The sequence below is a fragment of the Callithrix jacchus genome, chromosome 14, assembly GCF_049354715.1.
Source record: "Callithrix jacchus isolate 240 chromosome 14, calJac240_pri, whole genome shotgun sequence".
Lineage (NCBI taxonomy): Eukaryota > Metazoa > Chordata > Mammalia > Primates > Cebidae > Callithrix > Callithrix jacchus.
Window position 1 is genome coordinate 81,877,527 of NC_133515.1, and position 14,723 is coordinate 81,892,249.

The following is a 14,723-nucleotide window of genomic DNA, read 5'->3' on the forward strand; positions in this document are numbered from 1 at the left end:
TGGAGGCTATTATCCTTAGCAAACTATTTGGGAATAGAAAACCAAATACCACATGTTCTCACTTCTAAGTGGGAGCTAAATGACAAGAACTTATGATCACTAAGAAGAGAACAACAGACCCTGGGGGTCTACTTGAGGGGGGAGGGTAAGGAGGGAGAAGGGCAGAAAAGATAACTATTATACTGGGCTTAATACCTGGGTCATGAAATAATCTGTAAAATACACCCGTGACATCTGTTTACCTATGTAACAAACTTCCACATGTACCCCTAAACCTAAAAGCTAGAAGATATATATACTGATTATATATACGTGTGTATTTACATACAACAGCCATCATACATATATACACGTACATATTTCTTGGTTTAAAGTTTGCTTGTCAGAAGAATTACTCTAACATAACCATATTGCAATTACCTCTTAGGAAAGAAAGTTGTTCCCCTCCAGTCATGTACTAACTTCTACCTTCTTTGCATGGGAACAAAAAGAAACTAGGGCAGCCAGGGTAGAGTTAATATTCAGGAGAACAATGCAGAACTAAAATCACAGAAAATAACATAAAACTATCATTTCTATTCTAACAATGACTAATTCCCTCAAAACTCTTTCCTAATCCAGAAGTAAAATCAAGCAAAACCCTCACTTTCTGACAAAGAAATCCTAAGGCTGAGAAGGCACCATCTCTTTTCTTTTTCTTTGCTTTACAATTTCCCCACATGCAAATAGTGAATTCATTTGTATGACTTTTCCCTAAGCAAACAAAAAAACAGTTTGACTCTAGAATATTCTGGAGCCATATAGTATTGGTTTCTTAAAATCAGTCTCAACACCCAGAAAGGTCCTTGAATTTGCTAGTTTGTTATGAACTCTTAGGCCCTTGGAATTAAAACCCTTCTCTGGCAGTGAAGGCTGCTCGTAGAGGAATTTAAACTACATGGTCCTTCACGCTAGAAGGTTTTTCTTCTTTGCTGTTTTCATATTGCTGGATAAGCTTCTTGGAAGTGTTTATAATCAATCCATATCTACTGTTTCACAGCTATCTTAAACTTTGTGTGGCCAGAGGACAGAGAATAATCATGTTTGTATGGCTTCCCAGAGCTGGGATGTTATCGAATAGCTCTCAGATATACCCATCCTCCCCTCCACACCTAACCACGCGTAACGTGCATGGCAAGACTGTTCATGAAGCTTTCTTTGCAATAGATCATATCCTGTCCTTGAATGAAATCTGGATTCCCAAGGATACCAGGTCTCCTGAGCTCTGGGATCTACTTGAAGGGGGAGGGTAAAAGAAGGATCAAGTAGATCCCAAGGATACCAGCTCAGCAGAACATTGTTCATCTACATTCACCAGAATGCTTTCTCAGGTGTCAGTGACTGTACATGGTTATAATGTTATTTTACCGGCTGGACTTTCTTTGTCTCTCTCTCTTTTTTTTTTCTTTTTTGAGACAGAGTCTCACTGTGTTGCCCAGGCTGTAGTACAATGGTGCGATCTCGGCTCACAGCAACCTCTGCCTCCCAGGTTCAAGCAATTCTCCTGCCTCATCCTTCTGAGTAGCTGGGATTACAGGTGCGTGCCACCACGTCTGGCTAATTTTTTTTTTTTTTGTATTTTTAGTAGAGACAGTGTTTCACTATGTTGGTCAGGCTGCTCTCAAACTCCTGACTTCATGATCTGCCCGCCTCAGCTCTCCAAAGTGCTGGGATTACAGGCCTAAGCCACCATGCCCAATCACTGTCTAGGCAGTCAAACCAAACAACTTGCCAGAAATCACTGAAAAGCAGATGACTTTCTTTCAGGGCATTTTTAGCACTAACATCCACACAGTCATACAGCTGGGGAACTGGCTCAAAGTTCCTGATTCCCACAAGAATTGTGCATGGGTGACCAAGCAGCCTAAAGAACTCATTGATTTTCCAAGGAAAAAAGCATAAAGCTTTACCATTCCTTCTTTAAAGCAGTTTGTTTTCACACCTAATATTCCTTTTAAATGCTTAAGCAGTTTTTGTTAGTTTTCATGAGCTCTTGTAAGGTCATTTCTGGCTGGTCCAACTTCCACTGCCTTTTAATACCTGCTGGGTTAGCAGAAGCCAATCCCAAAGACACGCTTATTTGTACACAACAAGTTAAAGGTAGTCTCCACATGGGGAAGGCTTTCCATGCTGCAGGATTTATTCTCTGGAAGTCTTCTCTCCTCCAAGGACCCACCTGGTCCATCTGCAAAGCTCTGCCCTAAAAGGCTCCCAATCAATCTATGAGGACCTGTCAGTGAGGATGTCTCAGAGGAGCAGAGTTGCCAACACACTAGATTTCTCCTGCTGCTGCTTCTGTTCTGTCTTCACATGATGTGTGATACCATCCATATCTTAAACTTCAACATCCACATTAAGGCCACAAGAGTTGTCAGAACCAGACTCTTCCTCAGTAGCAGTTTCAAATGGCTCCTCCTCTGAAGATCTCCAGATTACAATTCATCCCATGCATAACAACGTTGCTCCAATTCCCCTCACCTGTACTTACTATATTTGCCTTTATCCAATTGCCACCCCAAGGATTTGTCCCTCTTCTGCAGCATCTATCCTGTCATGGATGCTCTCACTTATGCCAGGGACAGCTCCCATGAGCATTCTAGGAATGCTCTAGGAATCCAAAGCCTTTAAGCAATGTTCTTGCCCACCTCCCTGAAGGGGCTGGCATAAGCAGACCTGTCTGTCAAATACTGCCTATCTCCTAACATTCAGCTTTGTTTTGCCAGAATGAAAATCTTGAATGTCTCCTCTAAGTCTCTGCAAAACCACTCTGCTCTCTCACTCAGGGCAACTAGGAAGACACAGACAATCTTACCGGTAACCTCTCTGCAGTATCAGACCACAACCATAAAGAATCTTTGCCCCAGACACACGAACTTCCTTTTTCAAGGGGAGACATAACCATTTATCATCAAACCCTGAGATGTTTTCATAACTTGCCATGCTTCTTGATGTCAGTCTGAACTGAAGCCTGAAGGCTAATGTCACAAGCAATACACTCAACCACAGTATTAGTAAAAGTATAAAGAAGAGGCCTCATGTGTTCAAAGCGTTCACACTTTTCCTGGTGTAGAACTATTGACTGCGATCAGGCCAGAATTGGGATTCAGGAGTTCAGGCCACAAAGCTGCTACTATGAGAACAACAGACTCTACATCTGTGTCAGACCAGAGCTCAGGAGACCTGGGGAGCTGTTCTATCTTCAAATGGAGGTGCCAGGTTTCAGTCAGCCCGTGACTGATGGCTGGGTGGGAGTCCAGCTGCCCCAGTCTGCTGCAAAGACTGGGAGAGGGCAGCACAGACCAGAATTCAGGGCTAAGATGTCTCCTGCAGTGCCAGTGCCAGTGCAGGTGGGGATCACATTTTCTTCTGTCAGAAGTCACTTAATAGGGACCCTGTGCCTGCTTCTTCACCTCTACGGTTGCTTATCTCAACAAAAAAAGGTTAGCTTTAACACTTTAGGTAAAAAGTGGGCTTGTCCTCACTTTTCGGTTACTTTTTTCTGTTTCTGCAATTTAATGGTACTATGTTTGCAAATGCCAGTCATTTCTCTTTCTCTACCTCACGTTAGCATGTCAGAAGACAACTAGGCAATTTTTTAAGAGCCTGCGTTATCTGTTTAAAGACTTTTAAGTAGTTACTGTATAAAACATGATATCTGCCTTTCCTGAAATTGTTTGACACTATTTTTTTTTTTTTTTGAGACAGAGTTTCGCTCGTTACCCAGGCTGGAGTGCAATGGCACGATCTCGGCTCACCGCAACTCCGCCTCCTGGGTTCAGGCAATTCTCCTGTCTCAGCCTCCTGAGTAGCTGAGCCACCACGACCGGCCAATTGTTTAACACTTTAAGTAAAAAGTGGGCATGTCCTCACTTTCCTTTTTCTTTTTTTTTTTTTTTTTTTTTTTTGCTATTTAACAATACTATGTTTTTGCAAATGCCAGGAATTTCCCTCTCTCTCTTTCTCTCCCACATTAGCACATCAGGAGATAAATTGACAATTTTTTGTAAGAGCCTGAGCTATATCTGTTTAAAGACCTTTAAGAAGTTACTGTATAAAACATGACATCTGCCTTTCCTAAAATTTGAAATTTCTACTTTGTAGAATTTAAACAACTAAGACTTTAGATGACTTTGAAATATATGTAACCTATTTAAAATCTAAGCCTATCTTGAGAGAACCACAACTGGATTTAGCAATGAGAAATCCAATTTAGAGAGGTTCAAATTTCTAAAGCATTCCAAATATTGAAGTTATGTAGTAGAAAAAGGGACTAAGGAGGCAAATGCTTAAATTGGAGCTTCCCTAATCTTTTAGATCGTCTTTGCACAACCTGGAAACCAGTTTCTAGGGAACCACGTCAGGCACATGACCCCTACTGCTCATCCTAAAGATCTCCTTTAGAAGTAACTCTACAATCTATCTGAGTAAGTCCTTCAGCGTCTTATAACCCTGTTGATAAACATGTTCTTCTACCATAGACTGGAATTAAAATATTATTTGCAGGCTTTAATATTATAAAGCATTCCGTATCATTTTAACTACAATAGCAGCTAGTATGATGCAGACACTGATTACACCCTCAAGGACTTTTTCTAGCAGGTTGTATCAAACTACTCTCTTTTTGTGTGAGTTACTTGGGTTTGCTCCTGCACATGTGCTATTCTAATCTTGACTGAGCATTCTTATAAATGGTCTTCCAAATGTTATGTCATTTCCATTTTCTTCCTCTGGGTTAAAAAAATACTAAACTAAACACAATAGAATTTGGTTTACATACTGAATTCTTTCCTATAAGTCACCAATGAAAATATGGTGGAAAGCAGACCGCACCCCTAACACCATCCTTAGACTTCTGAGAGTTTATGAGCTCAGTTCCTTGGAGCTGATACTGAGTCTCATAACCACCTACTTGGCAATAATTTTTCATAGATATTCATTATTTTAAATTGAGATATGAGTCACATGCCACAGAATTCGCCCTTAAGTGTATAAATCAGTTTTTTTTTTAGTATTTTCAGATTGTGCAACCAAGATGACCAACCACCTAATTCCACAACATTTTCATCACCCCAAAAGAAACCTCTTACCTACAAATAACTACTCCCCATTCCGACTCTCCCCAGTCCCCGGCAGCTGCTAATCTTCTTTCTGTGTCTGTGGATTTGCCTACTCTGGACATCTTATATAAATGGACTCATACAGCATGTAGTCTCGATTCTTTTGTGGCTGGATTCTTTCACACAGCTTGTTTCAAAGTTCACTCATGCTGTAGCATGTATCAATATCTTACTCCTTTTTATGGCTGAGTAATACTAACACTTTGTACAGATATATATATATATATATATATATATATATATATATATATATCATTTTGTTTATCCATTCATCAATGGATGGACATTTGGGGTTATTCTCACTCTCTTGGCTATTGTGAATAATACTGCTATGAACATTCATGTACAAGTTTTTGTGTGAACATATGTTTTCAATTGTTTTGGATATATAGCTAGGCGTGGAATTGCTGGATTATATGATAACTCTAATATAGAGTTATCATATAACCCAGGATTTTTTGAGAAACTCAAAAAAGTTAAATATCTTTAATTAAGATCTAGTATCTTAATGTGATACTGTGTAGTGCTATGGCTGGTACTGGTTCATCCCATAAAAATATTATTTCCACCAATATTAAAAGGTTTTCTGTAAACAACCAGAATTACATTCCATTTCTTTCCCAATTGCTGTGTGGTCTGTCATTCTAAAATAAAAAGAAACTAGACTTATCTAACACAGTGGTTTCCTGGTAGTTCATGCTTTCCTGGGTGTCATCAAACTAAGTGAAAATGTATCTGAGAATTCTCATGCTGTGGAGAGTGGGTTGATGCGGACACTGAGAAGGAAGGACAGCTGCTATAGGCAGGGCCTCTTGGGCCACATTTGTCACGTTCCAGGCACCAGTCAATCAGGTCCAATATCTAGATGTTTTCAGTGAATTGAGAGACTGTGAGTCTCTAGATCAAGAACTGGCAAACTACAGCCCATGAGCCAAATCCAGCCACCTGATCTTCTACAACCTGCGAGGTAAGAATGATATTTACACATTTAATTAGATACATTTAAAACAGCTATATAAATATCCCTAACATCCTCGATTCGCCTATTGGCTCCCAAAGTCTAAAGTGCTCCCTAAAAGTTTGCCAACCCTGCTCTAGAGGATCCTGATGCAAATTAAATTCTTTTAAGGCCAACAAATAATGCAAAGCACCAAGTTATTAATTTATCACTAGAGAGATCCTTTACCAGCCAGGCACAGTGGATCATGCCTGTAATCCCAGCACTTTGAGAGGCCGAGGCAGGCAGATCACTTGAGGTCAGGAGTTAGAGACCAGCCTGGCCAACATGGTGAAACCCTGTCTTTACTAAAAACACAAAAACTAACATGGCAGTAGCGGTATGTACCTGAAATCCCAGCTACTTGGGAGGCTGAGGTAGGAGAATCGCTTGAGCCTGGGAGGCAGAGGTAGCAGCGAGCCGAGATCATGCCACTGCACTCCATTATTCATAATAGCCAAGAGAGGGGGAGCAACCCCAAATGTCATCAGCTGATGAATGGATAAATAAAATGAGATATAGATCTCTATACAATGTGGGAGTATTACTTAGCCATAAAGAGGAATAAGATACTGATACATGCTACAACATGGATGAACTGTGAAAACAAGCTAAAAAAAAATATATCCTTTACCAATGACCAGAAAACACCAAACACAGGATGTCATGTTACCTAGAAAGTGACTCAGAAGACTGGCAAATACACAGAACCAAATTAGAAAAATTAGTGTGTACACATTGGACAGGGATGGTGAATTGTGTTACAAAACTGGGAAAATCCCATAAAACATTCATCCCTCCCAAAAGAGAGCACCTCACTAGCAACTTGGTTAATTTCCCTCTATCTATAATGTTTTATCTGGAGAGTGCTGCATTTGACACATTTATGTATTTTACTTTACCAAATCCATCACCCCCATCCTCATCTCTGTCCTGCTTATTCAAAACAATTATTCTTTTTATCTTACCAAGTGTCCAGATAATTCCCTTGGGCTTAAACACTACTGTCTCCTGCTATTATAAGCTAAAAGTTGCACAGTGCTTAGAGCTCAAGGTATGAGAGCTCTGTTATTATTATTATTGCTCTTGTTATGTATCAATATTAAACATACCAACTGGTAATTACTGTAGACCCCCGTTTTAATTACTTTTAAAGGGAGAAGACAACACTTGTTATTGCCAACCTAAATGTCTTCTCTAGTTCTAATAGCTACTCAAAAGTAACGGCAGTGGACTATAATGACATACATCACTCCTTCAATTTCACTCCAAGATAGGTCATGTTCAAATGATCTCAGTATCTTCTATTTTTCTGAAGAATCAGAATTATTAGCTTCTGTGTGACCTTCACATCTTTCAGCACAATAAGAAATTAATTGGTTTGCATTCAATCTCTTCTATGAAGATGAAAACGAAGATACTGAAAGCTTACGCTTTTCTTCAGACTTCTGTACTAACTCTTCCTTCCTTTCTATTCCATGTAAGGCTTCCTTGGAGCCTCCTCTTTTACCTCCCACAGAATGGGAGTATGCAGAGACAGAATATGTTTAGGGCCTACCTACTACTTGTGCCTCCTTTCCAGTTTTAATCATCTTTTGTGGTTCTTACTCAATTTTGCTATTTCAGTATCCTTCATGGTCCTGCCAAATTACCTCTTTTAAAAACTTTCCAACTAGCCCTCCAGCTCTCAGTAGAGCTCTGGTCTCAGCAAAAATAGCCACATCTCCCTTCTTGTCTTTCCTTAACTCAGTTTGGCATTTGCTTAACTCAGTTATTTCCTGAGCTTCTTTTTGAACAAGAGCCATCTTTGAGGGGGAGGGGGTTGAGCTAAGAACACCATGACTGTGATAATGTATTAATCTACATTCTTCTATTAGCTCCCTACTATGTAGAAAATATATTTAAACAGGATTAGTGGGAAAGTTATGGACAGAACAGATAAGAAACTTATCTTCATGTTCTTCTAAAATATAATTTCATCTTCCAGAACACTGTTCAACCAAGATTTGAGAGTTCAAAATACATACATGCACACGACTGTGGGAATACACACAAGTGGGAATTTTCATTCCAATAACAAATCATAGAAAACAAACCAAAACCACAGTCTAGTCTCTAGTCTTAATACCGGTGTTCTCAAACCATCTCTTCCTGACTCCTCCAGATAATTCACAATTCTCTTATCAGTATGATTATGAACTTTAAAAACTCTCTTCCCATCACACTCTGATATGTGAGATCTTTTTAAAAAACTGTCATCTATATAAAACCCCAAGGAAATAAGAAGTACATCTTTTATTTAATTTTTAAAATTAGGATTACAAAAATATTATAGGTACACTCAAGAAATATTCACTTAAAAGAAACAGGCTCTTCAAGTACCTATATTAAAGGATTTTAAAGAATCAAATAGATGCATTCATTATTTTGCAAATGACTTGGAAGTGATTTTTTTCCTAATGATCTAAATGGTTTCTGTATTCTTCCCTAAGATCCCCAGGGCTCACTTTCCTCATCATCCCAATAAACCGTCCCAAAACTATTGTTCTGGGGTCCAGCCACCAGTTACTGAGCAAGACTTTCTCAAAAGACAAAATGTGGATGTGCAAACCTACTGTTAGATACTTTTTTTGTTAAATGACCCATTCTGAGGGAAGAGTCAATCACTTTAGATTCAGTACAGAAATGGGAAGGTGCAGGGGGTATAGGGAACCAAAGCCACAACGAATATGGACTTCACAAGTGCCAAACAGTAGTGAAAGCTGTATCTCAACCCTTCATACTATTCCCAGTGGTGAAAGATGGTCCTTTTCCACCTCACAACTGGCATTTTCTTTCATTACCTATGGTGCAGGCAATCAGTCAACATGTGACAGGGCAGGAAGCCGCTGGAACGAGAGCATGTGTCTAGCTTTTGCCTTTGGATGGTCTGCGCCTCACTCCAGAACGTTTTCTCCAGATGCTGCCAGCAGACACTCTGTAATACCTAAACCACAAATCATCACATTCCCCACCCTCTGAGCCAGGCCTTGTCCTTGAGCTTCTCACATAGCGAGATATTAACTAAACTGGCCACTGATACAATAGTGCTTTACAAATTCAGAGAAATCTGCCACACCAGCTGCTTGATACACTAAAAACGAGGTGAGCCTTATAATATAAAAATATCCACCACAGGAGAACCTCAGAGAGTTATGCAGGACATTTCAGGCATTTCACGAGGCATGAGTCCTGGCTAGCTTACTAAAGAAAATATTTTATCAATGTAAACATGTCAGACATATGACTGGACCCAAAATTAGAGCAAATATGTCTTAGAAATGAAGCCATCTTGCAGAAACAGAATTACGGGCAGGTCACTTCAGATTCATTTCCAAAATCCAGGAAAAACTGCTTTTCCTCAGAAGAAGAAAATCATGCTAAATGTCTGCTGTCTGGTTGTTTTAGGAACCAAGTGGATTTTTTACTGACTCTTGAATTTTATCTACTGTGACACATTAAAGCCATCTACACTGAACAAAACGTTTCCAAACTCTGATACTGTAACTTAGGAAAATGGCTGATGAGATTATACTCACACTGAAAAGGTGTCGCAACTTGATCCTGCACGTATCTTAAAGGGAACGAAGGTTCGGTGGACTGCTCTCCTGAAATCCCCTTTTGGGCTGGAAAGTACTTGGGCTTCAGCACATATTCTTGGGTCTGGCCATGATGAATCATCATGCTCTGGGAGGAAAGGGGAGTCACTCTGGGAAGAAACAAAGTGAAGAGAAGGTATTAAATTATGGACTCTTTTTTTTTTTTTTCTTTTTTGAGATGGAGTCTTGCTCTTGTCACCCAGGCTGGAGTGCAATGGCACCATCTCAGATCACTGCCACCTCTGCTTCCCAGGTTCAAGCGATTCTTCTGCCTCAACCTCCCAAGTAGCTGGGATTACAGGCACCTACTACCATAACACCACACCCAGCTAATTTTTGCATTTTTAGTAGAGACTGGGTTTTGCCATGTTGGCCAGGCCGGTCTTGAACTCCTGACCTCATGATCCACCTGCCTTGGCCTCCCAAAGTGCTAGGATTACAGGCATGAGCCACCAGGCCTGGCCAAAATAATGGAATTTTAAAAGTCAAATAAGAAGGAAAGAATAAGAAATGAGTTAAATGTAGAAAGCAACATCAATTTCAAGCAAGGCTCATTTTTGTCCTGCAAATAGTGTCACTGACCATTCATAACATACAAGAAGGTAAATGACAGCTTACTCTGAGAAGCGTCCTTCATGAAAGGGATTCTGCCTGTCTAGTTAAGAAGTGTAACGATAAGTGGATCATGGGTAACTTCTATCACAGGATTCAGAGCACAGCTGCCATAAGCCTTCACGCAAAAACATGGCATTTATATTTAAGAAAAAGATGGAGGCAGGCTTGATGGTGCATGACTGTAGTCCTAGCTACTCAGGAGGCTGAGATGGGAGGATCGCTTGAGCCCAGGAGTTTGAGGCTGTAATGAACCATGACTGGATCACTGCACTCCAACCTGAACGACGAGAGTGAGACCCCCATCTCTAAAAAGGAAAAAAGACAAAGAGGTATACACAAACAGGTAATACATATACATTAAGTATGCAGCACTGGAAATGAGAAGGGGGGAAACAGGGAAGAAAGCACAGGAGGGGAATTATCCAAGAAATCCCCACCTTGATGAGTTAAGCAACACCAACCATGAATAATTAAAGCCTGTATGATACAGTGGGACCTTCCAACTCTGGTTAATCTCTTTGAGCCTCAGTTTTCTGATCTGTAGTGTAGAATCTCTGTGACACTGAGCTGAGAAAAAAATGACTGTAAAAATCTGAACAAATGTAAACTAAAAAAATAATTTTAGTTCCCTTTGGAAATATAAATTACGATGCCACTTTAGGGAAACAATTTTTATGCTGTATCTCATAATGATATAAATTGTACTACTTGAGTTAAATGTTTTTTAAGTATACTCTCATTATCTTTTTAATAGCACAAGTCAAGCCTTCGGGGAACTTCTGAACATGATTCCTATGTTCTCACCCTCCCGGCCCAACCCTTGTTTACTGTGACAGTTCTCTTCCACTGCATCTAATTCATATTTTAAAATAAGCCTCTGCCCAGATTCAGTTATTCCCTGAGGAATAGTAATGAAAAATGTAAAGAAAATATATGAACTAATTCCAGAATATGCAAAATGGCTACTGAAATTGTTAGAACGGTGCATTTTTGCTGCAAACTGGGCCTTTAGAAGCGAACGTGCTCTCTAATGTAATCTGACCCAAAAGACTGACCCTAAGGAGGGACTATCTGAACAAGGGGAAGAAATGATGCCATGGCAGTCAGTACAATAGGCAGATTGCCAAGCCACCCAAAACACCACCATACAATGCCTCATACCAAAAGCAGTAAAAGAAACTTGAGTAGTCTCACTCTACTGGATTCATTCTCATCAGAGCTGGTGAATGAGCTATTCTGTGGGACAAGGCATTCATGAGAGATAAAGGAATAAAAGAGGCTAGAGTTAGGCTGCTTCCCTCTTGGTCAGTAATCTGGATCTACCCCCTTTAAACCTTGTGGTCTCAGGAAAGCCTAGAAAATCTATTCTGGGCCTGGATTTTCCCAGATGGATCTATGCCCTTTAAACCCTGTGGTCTCAGGAAAGCCTGGAACATCTATTTTAGGACTGGATTTTCCCAGATGCAATACTACGCAAGGCCACTCCCTTTGTCACCAGACTAATGACTAAATTACTAAAAGCCTAAGGCTTAACATTGTGAAGACTTGTTTTTGATGATGTGAGTGTTGTTTTAAATTTTAATTGTGTTTGGTTGGGATAGAGCAGCAAGTGAAACAGCTGGACACATCTGGTAGTGACTGATAAGAACCATAAGTCTCTTCTATCAGCCTCTTGGAAAGAGGACTCCTCCGCATCTCAGAACAACTTGCTCTGCAGCCATGCTGCTACCCTGTCGCCATGCTGCTCTGACCCACTGAGAGATTGACATGCTAGCTCCTATTCAGGGAAGGGAAAACCCAGCTTTCCAGGAGACCTTGGGCTACTTGCATCTAATTCATGCACCCAACCACAGCCAGAAAGGTAAGAGCATGGGGTCGGCCTTTTAGTTGGGGTTGTCTCTGTCTCCTCTCTGAATTAAGGAAGCAGGGGACAACAAGAAATTAGCTGAAAACATACATGTGCACAAGCCCTTTTCCCCTGAATGTAACAGAAAGGTAATAAACAAACAAGATAAAACCAAGCTGTACTAGGTCTAGAACTTGAGTAACAGCCCTCATCCATCACTAACTTAAGGAAATCAGTAGTTAAGTGCCACTACTGTCTACTTATTCCTCAAGTTGCAAACACATTGCAAATATGAAGCGACACACAGCTGCCCCCACTCCCTTACCTTCTCCGGCTTCCCCCATGACAGGTGTGCGTGCACAGGTAACCCACAGGCTGATGCCCCTCTGCCCCACAGCCCCACAGAGTCAGAAGCAAGGCTATGGAGAGGGCCCCTGCTGGGGCAAGCAGAGGAAACTGTCCCATTACTCATCCTACAAACATCATGTGGAACCACCAACCTACACTCTCTTCTTCACTTCCTCCTTCACGGTTGGTGTCTACCTTTTCCTCTAATTTCATAATTCACAGTTATTTCCACTTCAGACCACCTTGCAGTGTTACAAGGGGGATGGGGAGTTGGGGAGAGATACCATGGAGAGAAATGCCAGATACAGGTGAAGGGGAGGAAGGCAACAAATCACACTGCCACGTGTGTACCTATGCAACTATCTTGCATGTTCTTCACATGTACCCCCAAACCTAAAATGCAATAAAACAAAAAACCAAATAGATATCCTGTTTACTTCTTCTTCCTTTCCTTATCCGTTACCCTGAGTATTTCAGGAAACAGTCTCTCTCCATTTAAATTGGGATTTCCTCCTCCCTTCCCTCTTCTCAGAAAAAAAGGCTTTACTGTCACCAGTGAACATCAAATTAGTCATAGCAATGTAACTGTAACTTTTTTAAGTGGGGGACTAAACTTTGAAGATGAAAATTAGATTAAAAACTACAGGGATTTGAGTTCAAAGTGGTTGGTGGGGGCACCCATATATTTTCCCTTCCTCCAAAGATACCTTTAAAGTTACAGGTAAGAAATTAAAAAGATATAAACCCAGGGTTGATATCTAGCTGTTATGCAATAGTACAGCCACACTCGTGGTTTAAAATATTTAAACACTCTGTATGGTGAAGAGCTACTATCCTAATGCCCTAAGTTCTCTCCACTCGTGGATCTTCCTATCCCATCCACTGGGTCCCCTAAGACATCTCCTTAATTCTATAAATAAAGAGTTAACATTTGACAGAGCTGGAGAACTCAGGGTCTCTGCTCCAGCATCCCTTCTGATTGATCCAGACCTGTTCTACACGGGTTAATAAATATGTTTCATATCATCCATTAATAAACATACAAGAGACATTTCAACAAATCTGTAAGAGATTCAAAATGCACCGAGAAACACTGACTGTTATAAAAGGGGGGAGCAAGCCATGACCTTAAAAAAATCGTTTTCTACCTTCTTTCACCTCAACCTACAGTAAAAAGTACATTTTACATGGAGATCCAATACACATCTGTATATATGTCTGTGTTTTGGTATAACTAAAACAAATTTTACAAAACAGTGTTTACCCTTATGATTCCAGGGCACCCTGATATTTTTTCTTCTAAGCTATTCTTTTAACATAGTCTTGAACCGCTACATGTATTTTATGACTTCCTGAGTTCCCTGATGGGTTACAACCTGGTAGTTCAAGTTCACTGGTCAGGAGTCACTCTGGAAGAGTACAGACACAGAGGAAGCAGTTGTCACAGGGACCACAGAAAGGTTCCCTTAAACCAAGTCAAGTAAAGGGTGACTTCACAGCTAGGGAGAAGAAGTCAATGCCTGATTTCAAAGCTTCAAAGGACAAGCTGACTTGTTGGCGGCTGATGACTTTAAGTTGAAGCCAGTGCTCATTTACCATTCCAAAAATCCTAGGACTCCTGAGAATTCTGCTAAACCTACTCTGCCTGTGCTCTACAAAGAAAACAACAAAGCCTGGAAAACAGCACATGTGTCTGCAGCATGGTTTACTAAATATTTTAACCCTACTGTTAAGACCTACTTCTCAGGAAAAAAAGATTTCCTTTCAAAATACTACTGCTCATTGACAATCCTGGTCACCCAAGAGCTCTCTGACTGAGGTGTATAAAAAAGTTGATTTTTTTTGGTGGCTGCTAACACAACATCCATTCTGGAGCCCACGAATCAAGCAGTTATTTCAACTTTCCAGTCTTACTATTTAAGAAATGCATTACTTAAGTCTCCAGCTGCCAGAGATAGTGATTCCTCTGATGGATCTGGGCAAAGTAAATTCAAAAAAGTCTGGAAAGGATTCGTCATTCTATATGCCATTAAGAACATTTGTGATTCATCAGAGGAGGTCCAAATATCAACATTAATAAGAATTTGTAAGAAGTTGATTCCAACTCTCATGGATGACCCTAA

The 14,723-nt window shown here is 40.3% G+C and overlaps 1 protein-coding gene across 9 annotated transcripts in view; it reads right to left on the reverse strand.

Moving 5' to 3' along the window:
- LTBP1 (latent transforming growth factor beta binding protein 1) overlaps positions 1–14,723 on the reverse strand; it is a 466,293-nt gene that overhangs the window by 279,208 nt on the left and 172,362 nt on the right. For all 9 annotated transcript variants that reach the window (XM_078349509.1, XM_078349510.1, XM_078349508.1 and 6 more), the window contains exon 4: positions 9,732–9,901. In XM_078349509.1, coding sequence (XP_078205635.1) covers positions 9,732–9,901 — 170 coding nt within the window. The remainder of the gene's footprint in view (positions 1–9,731; positions 9,902–14,723) is intronic.